This window comes from Balearica regulorum, chromosome 21 (genome assembly GCF_011004875.1).
Source record: "Balearica regulorum gibbericeps isolate bBalReg1 chromosome 21, bBalReg1.pri, whole genome shotgun sequence".
NCBI classification, from domain to species: Eukaryota; Metazoa; Chordata; class Aves; order Gruiformes; family Gruidae; genus Balearica; species Balearica regulorum.
Genome location: NC_046204.1, coordinates 3,710,265 through 3,722,556, shown reverse-complemented (window position 1 = coordinate 3,722,556; position 12,292 = coordinate 3,710,265). Strand labels below are relative to the sequence as shown.

At 57.6% G+C, this 12,292-nt stretch overlaps 1 protein-coding gene across 6 annotated transcripts in view; it reads left to right on the top strand.

Annotated features, from left to right (window-relative positions):
• Positions 1 to 12,292, top strand: part of AGRN (agrin) — a 122,618-nt gene that overhangs the window by 95,268 nt on the left and 15,058 nt on the right. For all 6 annotated transcript variants that reach the window (XM_075773023.1, XM_075773021.1, XM_075773024.1 and 3 more), the window contains 13 exons: positions 28 to 133; positions 478 to 591; positions 2,301 to 2,465; positions 3,009 to 3,152; positions 3,513 to 3,637; positions 4,048 to 4,153; positions 4,364 to 4,747; positions 4,902 to 5,036; positions 6,477 to 6,604; positions 8,917 to 9,031; positions 9,379 to 9,498; positions 10,178 to 10,534; positions 11,976 to 12,168. In XM_075773023.1, the coding sequence (XP_075629138.1) occupies positions 28 to 133; positions 478 to 591; positions 2,301 to 2,465; positions 3,009 to 3,152; positions 3,513 to 3,637; positions 4,048 to 4,153; positions 4,364 to 4,747; positions 4,902 to 5,036; positions 6,477 to 6,604; positions 8,917 to 9,031; positions 9,379 to 9,498; positions 10,178 to 10,534; positions 11,976 to 12,168 (2,192 nt within the window). The remainder of the gene's footprint in view (positions 1 to 27; positions 134 to 477; positions 592 to 2,300; positions 2,466 to 3,008; positions 3,153 to 3,512; positions 3,638 to 4,047; positions 4,154 to 4,363; positions 4,748 to 4,901; positions 5,037 to 6,476; positions 6,605 to 8,916; positions 9,032 to 9,378; positions 9,499 to 10,177; positions 10,535 to 11,975; positions 12,169 to 12,292) is intronic.

Here is a 12,292-nt window from a genome sequence, read left to right as displayed (position 1 = left end):
GAGCGGCTTCCCTCCCTGTCCTGGCAGGTGTGTGGCTCTGATGGTGTGACCTACACCAACGAGTGTGAGCTGAAGAAGACACGGTGTGAAAAACGCCAGGATCTCTATGTCACTAGCCAAGGAGCCTGCCGCGGTGAGTGCCCCGAAGGCGGCCAGCCCCCCCAGGCTGGGTGCGCTGGTTCCCCAGCCCGATGCCCTGCAGTAACACGTGCCCTTTCCCTGCGGCTAAGCAAGGAAGTGCTCGCTAAGGACACAGCGGTGTCCATGTTGCTTTGCTGATCCCTGCTGCATCATTCCTGTTTCATACCCTGTGCTTCCCCTGGCAAAGGGTGGGACCTCGCTTCGTCGCCTGTTCCCAGCATCTCTGCAAGGACCACGTGGTTTTGCAGGAATGCTGCTAGCTGCTCTATCCATACATTGACAATATGGCAGCCTGCATACCAAAGACAACCTGTACCTCTCTGCCTTCCTCTGCAGCCCTTGCCACAACCCCACCACCTCTCCCGGTCGTGCACTGCAGCCAGACCATCTATGGATGCTGCCCAGACAATATGACCTTGGCGCTTGGAGTGGGCGCAGCTGGATGCCCAAGTAAGTGAATATTGTGTTCCACCTGGGGAGGGGCAGGAAGAACCTTCAAGGATGGCTGGAAGGCAGGGAGAGATCAGGTGGAGGGGGGACTTGGGGTCCCATGCCAGGGGAAACAAAGGAAGGTGGACACCCCCCCCCCGTTCCTTAGCTAACTAGCGACCTCCCAGGCTCAAAAAACCTTCATTTATCCCCAGCTCCAGGCACACGTGGAGATGTGCTCGCACGCTTCGCCTTCTGTGTCTACTAGTGATGCTCTTGTCCCTTCAAAAGCCCTGAGTCAACTTCCAGGTCTAGGTCCCTCGGAAATGCAGGAAGACAGGATGGTGGCTCAGAACTTGTCTGGTGCTGAGTCCGTGCTGGATGCCCCAGAAGATGCCCCTAGGGCCAGATAGTGCCCTCTGAGCCTTCAACCTATATCTAGAAGCTTAGGGCTTTTTACCAGCCTGAGTGACAAAAATATTGCTTGTATCCTTGCACTGCATGCTGAGGTGGAGCTGAGCTTTCGGGTTCACCTAGGGACCTTCTGCAGGCCACCCCAGGACCAGTGACTAGTGGGTGACTGCACTGTGCAGGAAGCCGAGCTGGCAAATGTTTCATTAATATTTATTAAATAATTATCGGAGTCAGCACTTTAGCAGAAGGCACGTTTTGAAAGGCATTAGCAAACTCTTAACAGCTGAGGCTGTGACCGCCTGTTAGGGAAACACATTACCCCATGGAGACACGACTCACGCCGTGCTCGGGCCTGGCTAATGCCTGCTTGATGAGGATGTAGTGCTGTTTAATGTGCCGTATAATTTAAAAAGCACCAGCATTCGGAGAATGTCCAGAGATCTCCTGGCAGGGGGTGCGCGGGGCGGGCGGTGGCGGGCGCTGGAGGAGCAGACGTGTGGTGTGTGCTGGCCAAGGGGGGCCAGCAGCGCAGGGAGGAGCTGGTCACAGTGACGCTGGGGAGGAGACAAGCCTTTCGCCTTCAGCATCGCCCTGCCAGTGGTGGTTGGTGGTGATGGTCCTCGATGTCTCTGATGGAAGTCCTGTCCCCTGCCCTCTGGTCCGTGGGCACAGCTTCCCAACTGACTGGGGTTCAGTATCCCAGCAGTTTCTGTCCCACCTGTGTCCCTGTGTTGGCAGCAAGCACACATCAGGGGGTAATTACCACTTAACCAGCAGCTTGAAGCCCCTAGGGCAGATTTATCCGTTGCTGCCTGTTCAGGACGTGCGGTTTCCCTGCCTCTGGCAGTCTGGGATTGTGTGTCTGCACCCTGCTTGCTGCTCCCAAGCTCTCCCTTTCTCTCCAGCTCTGCCCCACATCCCCTTTCTGCTGCTCCCTGTGGATAAAGGGAGCGTCTCTCTGTCTATCTTTGGATCATTTCCCTCCATCAAGTTCCTAATTAATGAATTAATAATAAACTTCTAATAGCTTCCTCCCCCTTTGATGTTAATGAGAGAGGAGTTCTTGATGACAGCAAAGCAAGCGGGTTAATCCCTGAGGGTTTCGTTCCCCCTTGTAGCTGAGGCAGAGGAGAAGCGTCGAGAGCAGCTGGTGAAACCTCCTCCTGCCTGGCGTGAGACCCCGTCCCTGCCCTGGCTGAGCAGCTCGGTGGCTCAGCAGTCGGTCCCTCCGCCTCGATGCAGCCCCCGGCGTCGTCCCCCCCTGTCCTTGGCCAGGACTCAGCCTCACGCTGTCTCTCTCTCTCTCTGGCTCGCAGGTACCTGCCAGTGCAACCCCTATGGCTCCTACGGGGGAGCCTGCGACCCTGCCACAGGGCAGTGCTCCTGCAAGCCAGGCGTGGGGGGGCTGAAGTGTGACCGCTGCGAGCCCGGCTTCTGGAACTTCCGCGGCATCGTCACCGACAGCAAAAGCGGCTGCACGCGTGAGTGCGGGCAGGGCTGGGCCGGCGCCCCTTGTCCTGCACGACTCTGCGGGGTATCGTGCTGTTTAAAACAACGAGCCCTAATGTTGGTCCTATTGTGAGGCACCTCCAGCGGGTGGTTTTGCAGAGCTTGATGACTTGCTCCATGCAAGAGAGACAGGGTGGCCTGAAGCGTTGCACGGGTGCCGTTGCTCCCCGGTGGTGCAGCTTGGCTAGGACATGGGGTCTCCTTTCACCCCTCCCTGGCCAGATGTTCTGCAGGGCTGCTTGAGCCCAACGTGAATGAGCCCTGGTGTCCCCGCGTGTGTCTGTGGGGCAGATGCAGGATCACAAGCCCCAGGACAGTGGTCAGATGGTAGTGGGTGGAGGCAGGTTCCTGCAGCTGGTGTGGGGTCAGTAAGTACAGCGTAGCAGTCAGCATTATGGTCCTCCCCTGGACCCTTCTCCTTGCTCCTTTTGAATTGCTGGGGGGGGCTGAGCGAGACTGCTCTTGGCTTCACAAATCCACCAGCAAAACAGCGTCTTTTTTCCCTTCTTGCCCAGCCTGTAACTGTGACCCGGTGGGCTCAGTGCGTGATGACTGTGAGCAGATGACTGGACTGTGCTCCTGCAAGACTGGTATTACTGGCATGAAATGCAACCAGTGCCCCAACGGCAGCAAGCTGGGCATGACTGGCTGCGAGAAAGGTGAGGGAGGCACGTACCAGAGGGGTTGCGTGGGCACTCGGGTACTGCTGCAGGGCAACGTATAGACCCATGAAAGAAATACCTCCCTCCCATCCTGAGTGCTTGCGCTTCGGGAGGAAGGTGCCCTGGCCTCCGCTCCTGGCTGGGTTCCTCTTATCTGGGCACCCGTGCACAGCACGAGGGGCTGTTTCTCCGTTTGGTGAAAGTCTCTCTTGTCCACTGGTCTGAACTGCTCTGGTGAGCCCCTGGGAGAGCTAAGACCCGCTGGGAGGAGAGAGGGATTTTGATTTGGCGTAGCCTGTTTCTGTATGATTGGTACGTGCTTTGTTGGTCATGTCTTCCCCCTTCTCCCTACCCCAGACCCATCAGCCCCAAAATCCTGTGAGGAAATGAGCTGCGAGTTTGGGGCCTCGTGCGTGGAAGTCAACGGCTTTGCCCACTGCGAGTGCCCGTCCCCGCTCTGCTCGGAGGCCAACATGACCAAGGTTTGCAGGGGAGGCAGCTGTGGGGGGCTGAGTGGTGCACAGGGACGTGCGGCTAGCTCAGCTGCGTTGGGCTGGCGCAGGCAGCGCAGGAGTCTGCTGTCTCTCCTCGCCCCAAGAAGCAGGCGGGCAAGTTTGGTCACTGTCTTCCATGCGTGGGGAAGGGTGATGTGCAAGTTGTAGATGTCTCCCAGTAGAGCTGGATGCTCTGTGGCCATCTGGCACCTCTGAGCCGCTCTGCTCCTGGGCTTCCGCAGCCCGCCCTCGGGTCCCTCTGTGCAGAACGTAGCCTCTTTGCCTTGGAGGGACCCCTGCAAAGCCTCTGCCCCCCTCAGCATTTAGAGACCGGTTTATTTTGCCCAGGGCTTGGAGGAGGACAGAGGTGCCGCTCATGTTTCCCCTCTGCCCCCCAGGTGTGTGGCTCTGATGGTGTCACGTATGGGGACCAGTGCCAGCTGAAGACCATCGCCTGCCGGCAGGGACAGGTCATCACAGTGAAGCACGTGGGGCAGTGCCACGGTGAGTGTCTGCGGCTCTTGGTGCTGGGGCAGTGTCAGCTCCCTGGCCTGACGCTGGACCCGACTCTCGCTGCCTCCTTCTGTGGTTCCTCGCTGTGCCGTGACTCGTCATGGCAGGTGCCTGAGGGTTTGCAACGTGCTTCCCGGTGTCACTGCCAGCCTTTCCCAGACGTGCCCCTCCTTACCTACCCTGTCTTGCTGCTCCTTTCAGAGTCCATCACTCACACCAGCCACACCTCACCGCCCACACCGTTGCCTACACTGCCGTTGGACAAGTTAATCCTTCCTCCGCCACTACGGCTCACCACCCGGGCTCCAGAACCCACCGAGCTGGCTACCAGCTCCCTGCTGTTGGAAGCCAGGCCTACTGAAAGAGGTCACCCTACAACGAGGCGCGTCACAACTGCCAGACCAGCCACTACACCATGGATGACCCACGGGGTGTATAAGACCACCGTCCGCCCTCTCTCCACCGCACCAGTGGTCCTGGCCACCACCCGGCCTGCCTACGCGGAATCAGGCAGTGCAGAAGGCAGTGGAGACCAAGAGATGGGCACCAGTGGAGACCAGGAATCTAGCGGGGCAGGCTCTGCCGGTGAGTGTGCGCATCTTAGGCTTGGCAGGTCTGTTGTGGGCTGAACCACCCACCGTCTCTCGTGACGAAATGAAGCTGTGTCTCAGCCTCATTCTCTGACGCAGAGGTGAGGTCTCACCTCCTGCTGGTGAATGCTCCTCTTAATGCCCTGCAGGGGAAGAGGAGGTGGAGGAAAGCCAGGTAACTTCCACCCCAGCCATCGAGAGGGCGACGTGTTACAACACCCCGCTGGGATGCTGCTCTGATGGCAAGACCGCGGCTGCTGATGCAGAAGGCAGCAACTGCCCGGGTGAGTTTGTCCTCAGGGCTGGGCTCTGGGCTCCCTTTCCGTGGTCAGGAGTCAGGCTGAGCTCTTGAAGGGTGCAGGACAGGGCGAGGTGCCACTGAGAGCTGCCTGGCTGGCAGCGAGCACGGTTCCTGCGTCCAGTCTGGGGGCTGGCGTGTCCCTGGGGGGGTGTTCCTGGGGACGTGCTGAGCCCTGGTAGCTGACGGACGTTGCACCCACCTGCCGCAGCCCCCAGCAGCCAGCCCTGGTGCTTGGGTGGGTGCTGCTGTTCACGTGGGGAGTCAGGGCACTCTGCAGGTTTCTTTGCTTAGGTGACCACTTTCTTTCCTCACTGCAACAGCCTTAAAACTTTGAGCAGCGTTTTGCCCAGGCTTCTGCAGAGCTCACGACTGGCACTAGGGCTGGTGAGGGAAGTGCTTGGATTCCCATTGTATCTGTGTCAATGGCTGTAAAGGGAGCTGGGCTGGCCAGGACCTGCCCGGTGCCAGGACAGGCGAGGAGAGCGGCTGTAGCCCCGGTGTCCCTGCTGGGCTCCCTGGGGAGTCTGAGCCCTCTCGACTCACGCTGCGGTTCCCAGGGGTGTGCACTGCTCTCGTGACCTAGACGGGATCCGTCTTGCCCACTCGCAGTCCCTTTCACACTGTCCGTGCTGAGGAGATGCTGTGCTCCGTCAGGGTGTTGGTTGCCCTGTACGTACATCCTCGTTACCCTAAAAATTGTTGCTCTGCGGCCGTCTCCCAGATGTTTCCTTGCTGCTCACTGAGGTCCTTCTTAACTGCCCTGCTCCTTGGGGGTTTCCAGCAGGACGTCCCCTTTTTCTCTAGACATGGCGTTCCCCTTTTAACCCACGAAAGGACAGCTGCTGGGAACCTCCCGTATGGTGGGGATCTTTCTGTAGCTGCCTCTGCACTCCCACAGCTCCCCTGGAAGGGAACCACACCTGGGGTTCCTGTTGCGGTTTCACTCTGGTTTTGCAAGGCTGGCCACAGCCTGTTAGCTGGCAGGGTCTCTACTTCCCTCTCCCAGCACAGGTCTTCTCTGTGTGCGGAGCCCACGTTTTGCCCTCCTCTGCCCCCTGTTTGCATGCACGTGTCTGATCCTGCCGTATTGACTATGTGCTGCTCTGGCTAACGTCTTTCTCTTGTTACTCAGCCGGTGCAGGGGGGCTGCTATCCGGGCCGGAGCTCAGAGGAAACCGTATGGTAAAAGCTGCCATCTCCAGCGTGGTCTTTGCCATCCGCTCCAGCACCCTCTGATACTAATCCTCCATGGCGCTCTCCCAGACCCATCCAGACTAACCCCGACACTGGCACTACCCGCACACTGCCATCACCCTTTCCCCCCCCAGGGACTCGAACGCTCCTTGCGGCTGTCAGCCACACGCCTGTCCCCGGCCCGCAAGCCGACTAAAGGCATTTGTCTTGTTTACCCTCCCTCCCATAGCTACCAAAGTCTTCCAAGGAGTCCTCATCTTGGAGGAGGTGGAAGGCCAGGAGCTGTTCTACACACCTGAGATGGCTGACCCCAAGTCAGAGCTCTTTGGGGAGACGGCCAGGAGCATTGAGAGTGCGGTGAGTCCTTTGCACTTGATCTAGGGTCTGGCTAGGGCTCTTCTGGCCTCGGCAAAAGAAGAGAGGACCCTGCCCGCCTCTGTCCGCACCGTGGTGGACACACGACTAAACCCCAGGTGTTCGCTTCCAGAAACGCAGTCCTCCCCTTCTCAAGCGAGCAGGCGTTCTCCGAGCTGCTGCTAATAAGCAGGCTTGGCCGTTCAAGTCCTGGGTTCCCGCAGGGAGCCAGTCTGCGGCACGCTCGCATCCGCTCGGCCTCCGAGGTGCCGGCGCCGTGCAGGAAGGCTGCCTGCCTGCTGCGCTTCGCTCCGGCCACCCCGCTGAAGCAGGGACCGAGCGCTCTCTGCTTGCTGAGCACCGCTCCCCGGGTGCACGTTGCAGTACCCTGTGCCAGCGCCACGCTCTGTAGCTGCAGACGCTCCGTTGTCCGACCCTGGGAACCGCTTTGGGTTTCCTCCTGCTTTGTCTTCTCGTTCGCGATGGCTTCTGGGGAGGCGGTGGCCTGTCATTGCTGTCTGTCAAATGGGAGCACAGAGACCTATCTGCAAAATGTGTTGAGTGCCTTGGAGGAGCATTGCTCCCTGTTGGGGTTTGGGTTTTTTGAGATGGGCTTAACCTAGAAAAATTGGGAGTGAACATGGCTTGTTGCCAGGGCCAGCGCTTTCATGGGGTGGGCACTTAAGAGTGCAAGGAGGCGATGTACCAGCTCTATCTGAGAGGTACCCTCTGTGAATTTGTTTGATCTCTTTTTAATCTACATGCATTATTAATCTCTACCACATGCTGTGTCAGTGGGTCCCGTCCTTCGTTACGTGCAGGGTCAAAAGTTCTCCTTTTTTTTAGCTTGATTTTGGTTGTGGGACTGTTTAGACAAGAGGTTCTGCCTTAATGCCCTGGATTTCCCAAAGTGTCCTCACCTCCATGAAAAGCCCTTAGACAAAAACATGTCCAAAACCCTTTTGCCCCTCCAGTTCAGCTACACAACTTGGAAAGCTGCTTGTATAAATCCAGTCTCCCACCTTTAAGGAGAACCCCCCGCGTTGCCAGCTCTTGCGGTAGGCGGACTTTGCGTGGCAATGTGTACGTAGGGGTATGCCAAGAAAGCGCTGGGTGGGGTAGCAACATTATCCTGTAGCCTGCGGTGTGGCACAGCAAATACAAAGCATCTTTGCAAGGAGATTAACATATTTAGAGCCGGTTCCAAGCTGCGCTTGGAAGTTGGCAAGCCCTCAGTGCGCTCATATAAGCAGATGTGTGCCTGGCATATGGACCATATGGTTCATGCAGTTCTGTATCACAATAGCAATATTTCCCAATACAACAGTGGCTTCTATCTGAGGATGCAAACACGCGCACAAAAGCTTCGTTCGCTGGGTCATCCGTTCTCCCCCACAAGAAGGCCAGAGACTTTGCTGGCTTCTGTTTTCCCGGGCTGGGGGAAACGAAGGCGTAGCGCAGGTCCCCCATCTCAGAGGACATCTGTGGCCGGGCTGAGAGTTCCTGCCGCCGCCCTGTGCTGCAGAGACCTGTTGTCCCTGTGCAACCTACCTGCAGCTGCCCACGGATGCGATGTGCTCCTTTACCCCTCCGAGACCGCTATGCCCAAATTTATAGGGGCGATGATACCCTGGGACCATCAGTCAGTTAATTACTTCCTCCTGTCTTTGCCGTGAAGCCGAGGGAAGGAAGCGGTGGCCTCTGTCTGTGACAACTACTGGTGCAGCCCGAGGCTGGACAGACAGCTATAAGGGGCGTTAGCGCCCTGATTCGCCGTAAGCCTCGGACTGTCACTGTCACCTTCGTGTGACTTCAGACAAATCCTGCGACGCCTGAGAGCCAAGCGTTAAAAGGCAGTCAGGTACTTAAAGATGCAGAATGGTGCCTTATGGGATTTTCCAAAGTGCCTAAGCAGGTTTACACAGCTTTAGAAGAGATCAGTAAGACTTAGATGCCACACAATAGAAAATCCCTGTATGAACAGCAAGGTGTCTCAGGTCTGGCTCTGTTCCGCTCTTCTCCACAGGTGCAATGGGGATAGCTCACTTTCCCACACTACGTCTGGATGCTGTTCTTGCCTTTGACTGCAGGCCATAAAAAATAGGGACCATGTGAAATGATCACCCTACACAAAGGAGCCTTGTTCTCTGCATGTGTCAGTGGGATGTCTTGCAAAGGTTGGGGTGCAAACCCCTGTGGGGTGACACCAAGGAGACTCGCTGAGTGAGACTCAAGATCTTTTACTGAAAGGACCTGTGCCCTAGGATCTCCCCATTAATCAGTCTTTCTTTCCTCCTTCACCTCTGACCAACTAGCTGGATGAGCTTTTCCGCAATTCTGACGTTAAGAAGGATTTCAAGAGCATCCGTGTCCGAGACCTGGGGCAGAGCAGCGCTGTCCGTGTCATTGTGGAGTCCCACTTTGACCCAGGTAAGAGCCTTCCCGGTGCTGATTCACTGTGGCATCCCCATCTGCCTGAGGAGGGAGCAGGCACTCCTGGTGGGGCTGCTGGCCTGAGAACACACATGCAACAAGGAGAATGAAAGAACCTCATTAAAATCTGCCGGGGATATGTTTTCTGCCCAGCAAAATCAACAGATGCTCTGGGAAGAGCTGGGAGGAGGTGCACCCTGAGCTGGTGCCTGGAAGGCTGGAAGGATTTTCCTAGGGAAAGGAATGATTCAGATGCATCGTAGGGAGGTCGTGAGAGGGAAATTGCTAGGTGGTCCTGCATCTTCACTCTTGCCTTTCTCCTTTCTCCTCTTGGCTACGATCAGCCACTTCCTACACGGCAGCTGATGTTCAAGGGGCCCTGCTGAAGCAGATCAAAGCTTCCAAGAAGAAGACCATCCTGGTGAAGAAGCCCCAGCAAGAACATGTCAAATTCATGGACTTTGGTGAGTCCCCTCTGTCTGTGGTCAGTCCCTCTTTCTTGGTTTAGGCTTTCAAACGGGCAGGCTGACTCTTCTGGCCTTGCCAGGGCCTTTCATCTGTAGCAGTAACCCATCAAATGCTTCTCCAGACAGTGCCCTCCAGAGCCAGGGCTCAGAGGTTGGTCCGCGTGCCCAGACTTGTTCTCGGCTCAGGAAGGCCATAATGGGGGGAAATTGCTCCCCTCTTCCACAGCACGTGGCAAGCGGCAGTGCCGCACCGTGGCGACGTGACAGTGCCCACAGTCCTGGAAAGTGAACCCTCCCTGGTACTCCCGATGGGGTGGCCAGCCTCGCCCACGGGATCTCATGCTGATAGACCCAAAACACCAATTTTCCAGGAAAAAAAAAACCCAAACAGGTCTGCCTGGGAGCACGGCTATCCCCGCACCAGGGTGGGAGGACAGGCAGCGCTGCGGTGCTGTGGAGGAGGACCCTGTGCAGACACGCACCCTGTGCAGGCAGCTGCCAGACTCGTAAGCCAGGCTGTGCAGCGGGAGCTCTGGGACCTGCAGAGCGGAGGGGAGAGGGCTCTTGGGCTTTTGGGTGCATGGGCTTTCGTCACCCTGAACGCCCGAGCGGCTTTCCCTGCCCCCAGAGAGGGTTGCAAAGCACCGGCCTCCACCTGCGTTTTGCTGTGTTTCAGACTGGATCCCCAGGCTCTTCACCACCACTGTGACCACAACCACTGCCACCACCATGGCACCCGCCACCACCCGGAGGTACACCACGGCCGCCGCTGCCACCACAGCGCACGTCCTGCGCCCAGACGCCGCGGGCCGACCTGGCGCCAAGACGGCAGGAGCTGTGAGCACCAAGAGACCCACCTCCACCCTCCCTGCCACCACCCGGCGGAAGCCCACGCGCCAGCCCCCCACCACGAAGAAACCCTCGCGGCCCTGCGACTCTCACCCCTGCCTGCACGGCGGCACCTGCGAGGATGACGGGAAGGAGTTCACCTGCAGCTGCCCGGCAGGCAAAGGAGGAGCCGTCTGTGAGAAACGTATGTGCCTCTGACCTGTCGTGGCCATGGCACTGCTGGGTGCCGGTAGCGGAGCTCACGGCTGTAGGAGGGCGAGGGCCAAAAGCAGGGATAGCACAGTCAGGGGAACCACATCTCTTGGAGCTTTGAGTTCCACCTAGAGGCTCCAGCCGAGGAATCTGGGAGGACGCAACTGGGAAAGCGTTGCTCTGCAGTTGCCCCTGCTAGGCACAACCAGGGCTTCACGCAGCGTGGTCCTTCCTGCGCCCATCCATGCTCCAGCAGACTGCGCTGACTGCGTGGTGATGGAGAGACGTGAGGGCACACGCAAAGCCGGCCCCACAGCTTGCGCTGGCACTGCACACGTACCAGGCAGGAGGTACTGCAGGGGTCAATGTAACCGGCTTTCCTAGCTCTGCCAAGAGCAGGTTGTACGTGCGCCGTGCATCGTGAGAGGCAAGCACGGCAAGGCTGCAGGGTAAGAAGGTGCCAGGAGCAATTTCTTCCTGGCTGCACTTCTGATATACCAGTGCCCCGAAGCATGGGGATCCTGAGCTTCTGCTTTTTTATCTCGGCTGGTGGCATTGTCACTCGTAGCTCCTGCAGCTAGTGACTGCTAGTTAGAGTCTGGCCGAGAGACGGGTACTAACTGTCCTCTCGAGCACCAGGAGATGCGTGCTGATAATTCAGGCTCTATTCCCCGGCGCTCAGAGCTGCTTAGCAAACAGCTGCAGGCTGGCAGCGCGCTTAACCAGAGCTGCTGTTATTTACTGTGAGCTCCCGCTGGCAATTTGGTGTCGTGCCGAAGGCTCGGGGTGGTTGCGAGTGCTTATTCCTGAAAAGCTTTGTCCCTAAAGCTATAAGCTGGAGCACTCAGAGCTGCTACTGGATGTGGGTGTCCAGCCCTGTTAATTTTAATAGGGATTGACCTTTCAGATCCCTTGGAAAATCTCAGCTGCGATAAATAAAAGTGTAGGGTGATGAATGTAAATCCGTCGTGTGGGATTCTGGGAGGACAGATAAAAATTACCTAGGGAGCAGGGAAGCTGAGTTACGAGGAACTGTGTGCGGCAGAGCTAAGCTGAGGGCACAGGGGATGTGATAGCTGGGCATGGAGAGGACCAACAGTGAAGGACACCACTGAAGCTCAGTACTGGGGGAGCGATACCACGGATGTCTGAAGCCTGGGAGCAATCGGAGGGGGGGCATGCCATCACAAGAGGGGTCAGTTACTAACAGTACGAGTGTCTGGGAAGCGGTGACAGGGGATAACTGCACAGGAGCATGGGTCCAGAGGACACAGTGAGCTTCTTTCTGCCATTTCAAGAGCTCTCTTCACTTGTAGAGGTAGGAAGGCGTTCACAGGCTCTTGTCAGGCTTTTCTCTGCTCCCTGTCCTCCTGTTCCCTCCTCTACTTCACCCCCTTTTCTTTTCTCTACCCCCCACCCCCCGACCCTTGCAGCTATCAGGTACTTCATCCCCAGCTTTGGTGGCAAGTCCTACCTGGCCTTCAAGATGATGAAGGCCTACCACACGGTGCGCATCGCCATGGAGTTCAGGACTGTGGAGCTCAGCGGGTTGCTGCTCTACAACGGGCAGAACCGCGGCAAAGACTTCATTTCCCTGGCGCTGGTTGGCGGCTTTGTGGAGCTCAGGTGGGTGCCCTTCCCCGCAGCCCGTTGTGTGGAGGAAGCGGAGCAACCGCTCTTGCCAGAGTGGTCCTTGCAGAGCAGCGGGAGGATGCTGGGCTCAAACTTGCAGGCTAAGAAACAGTAGCGT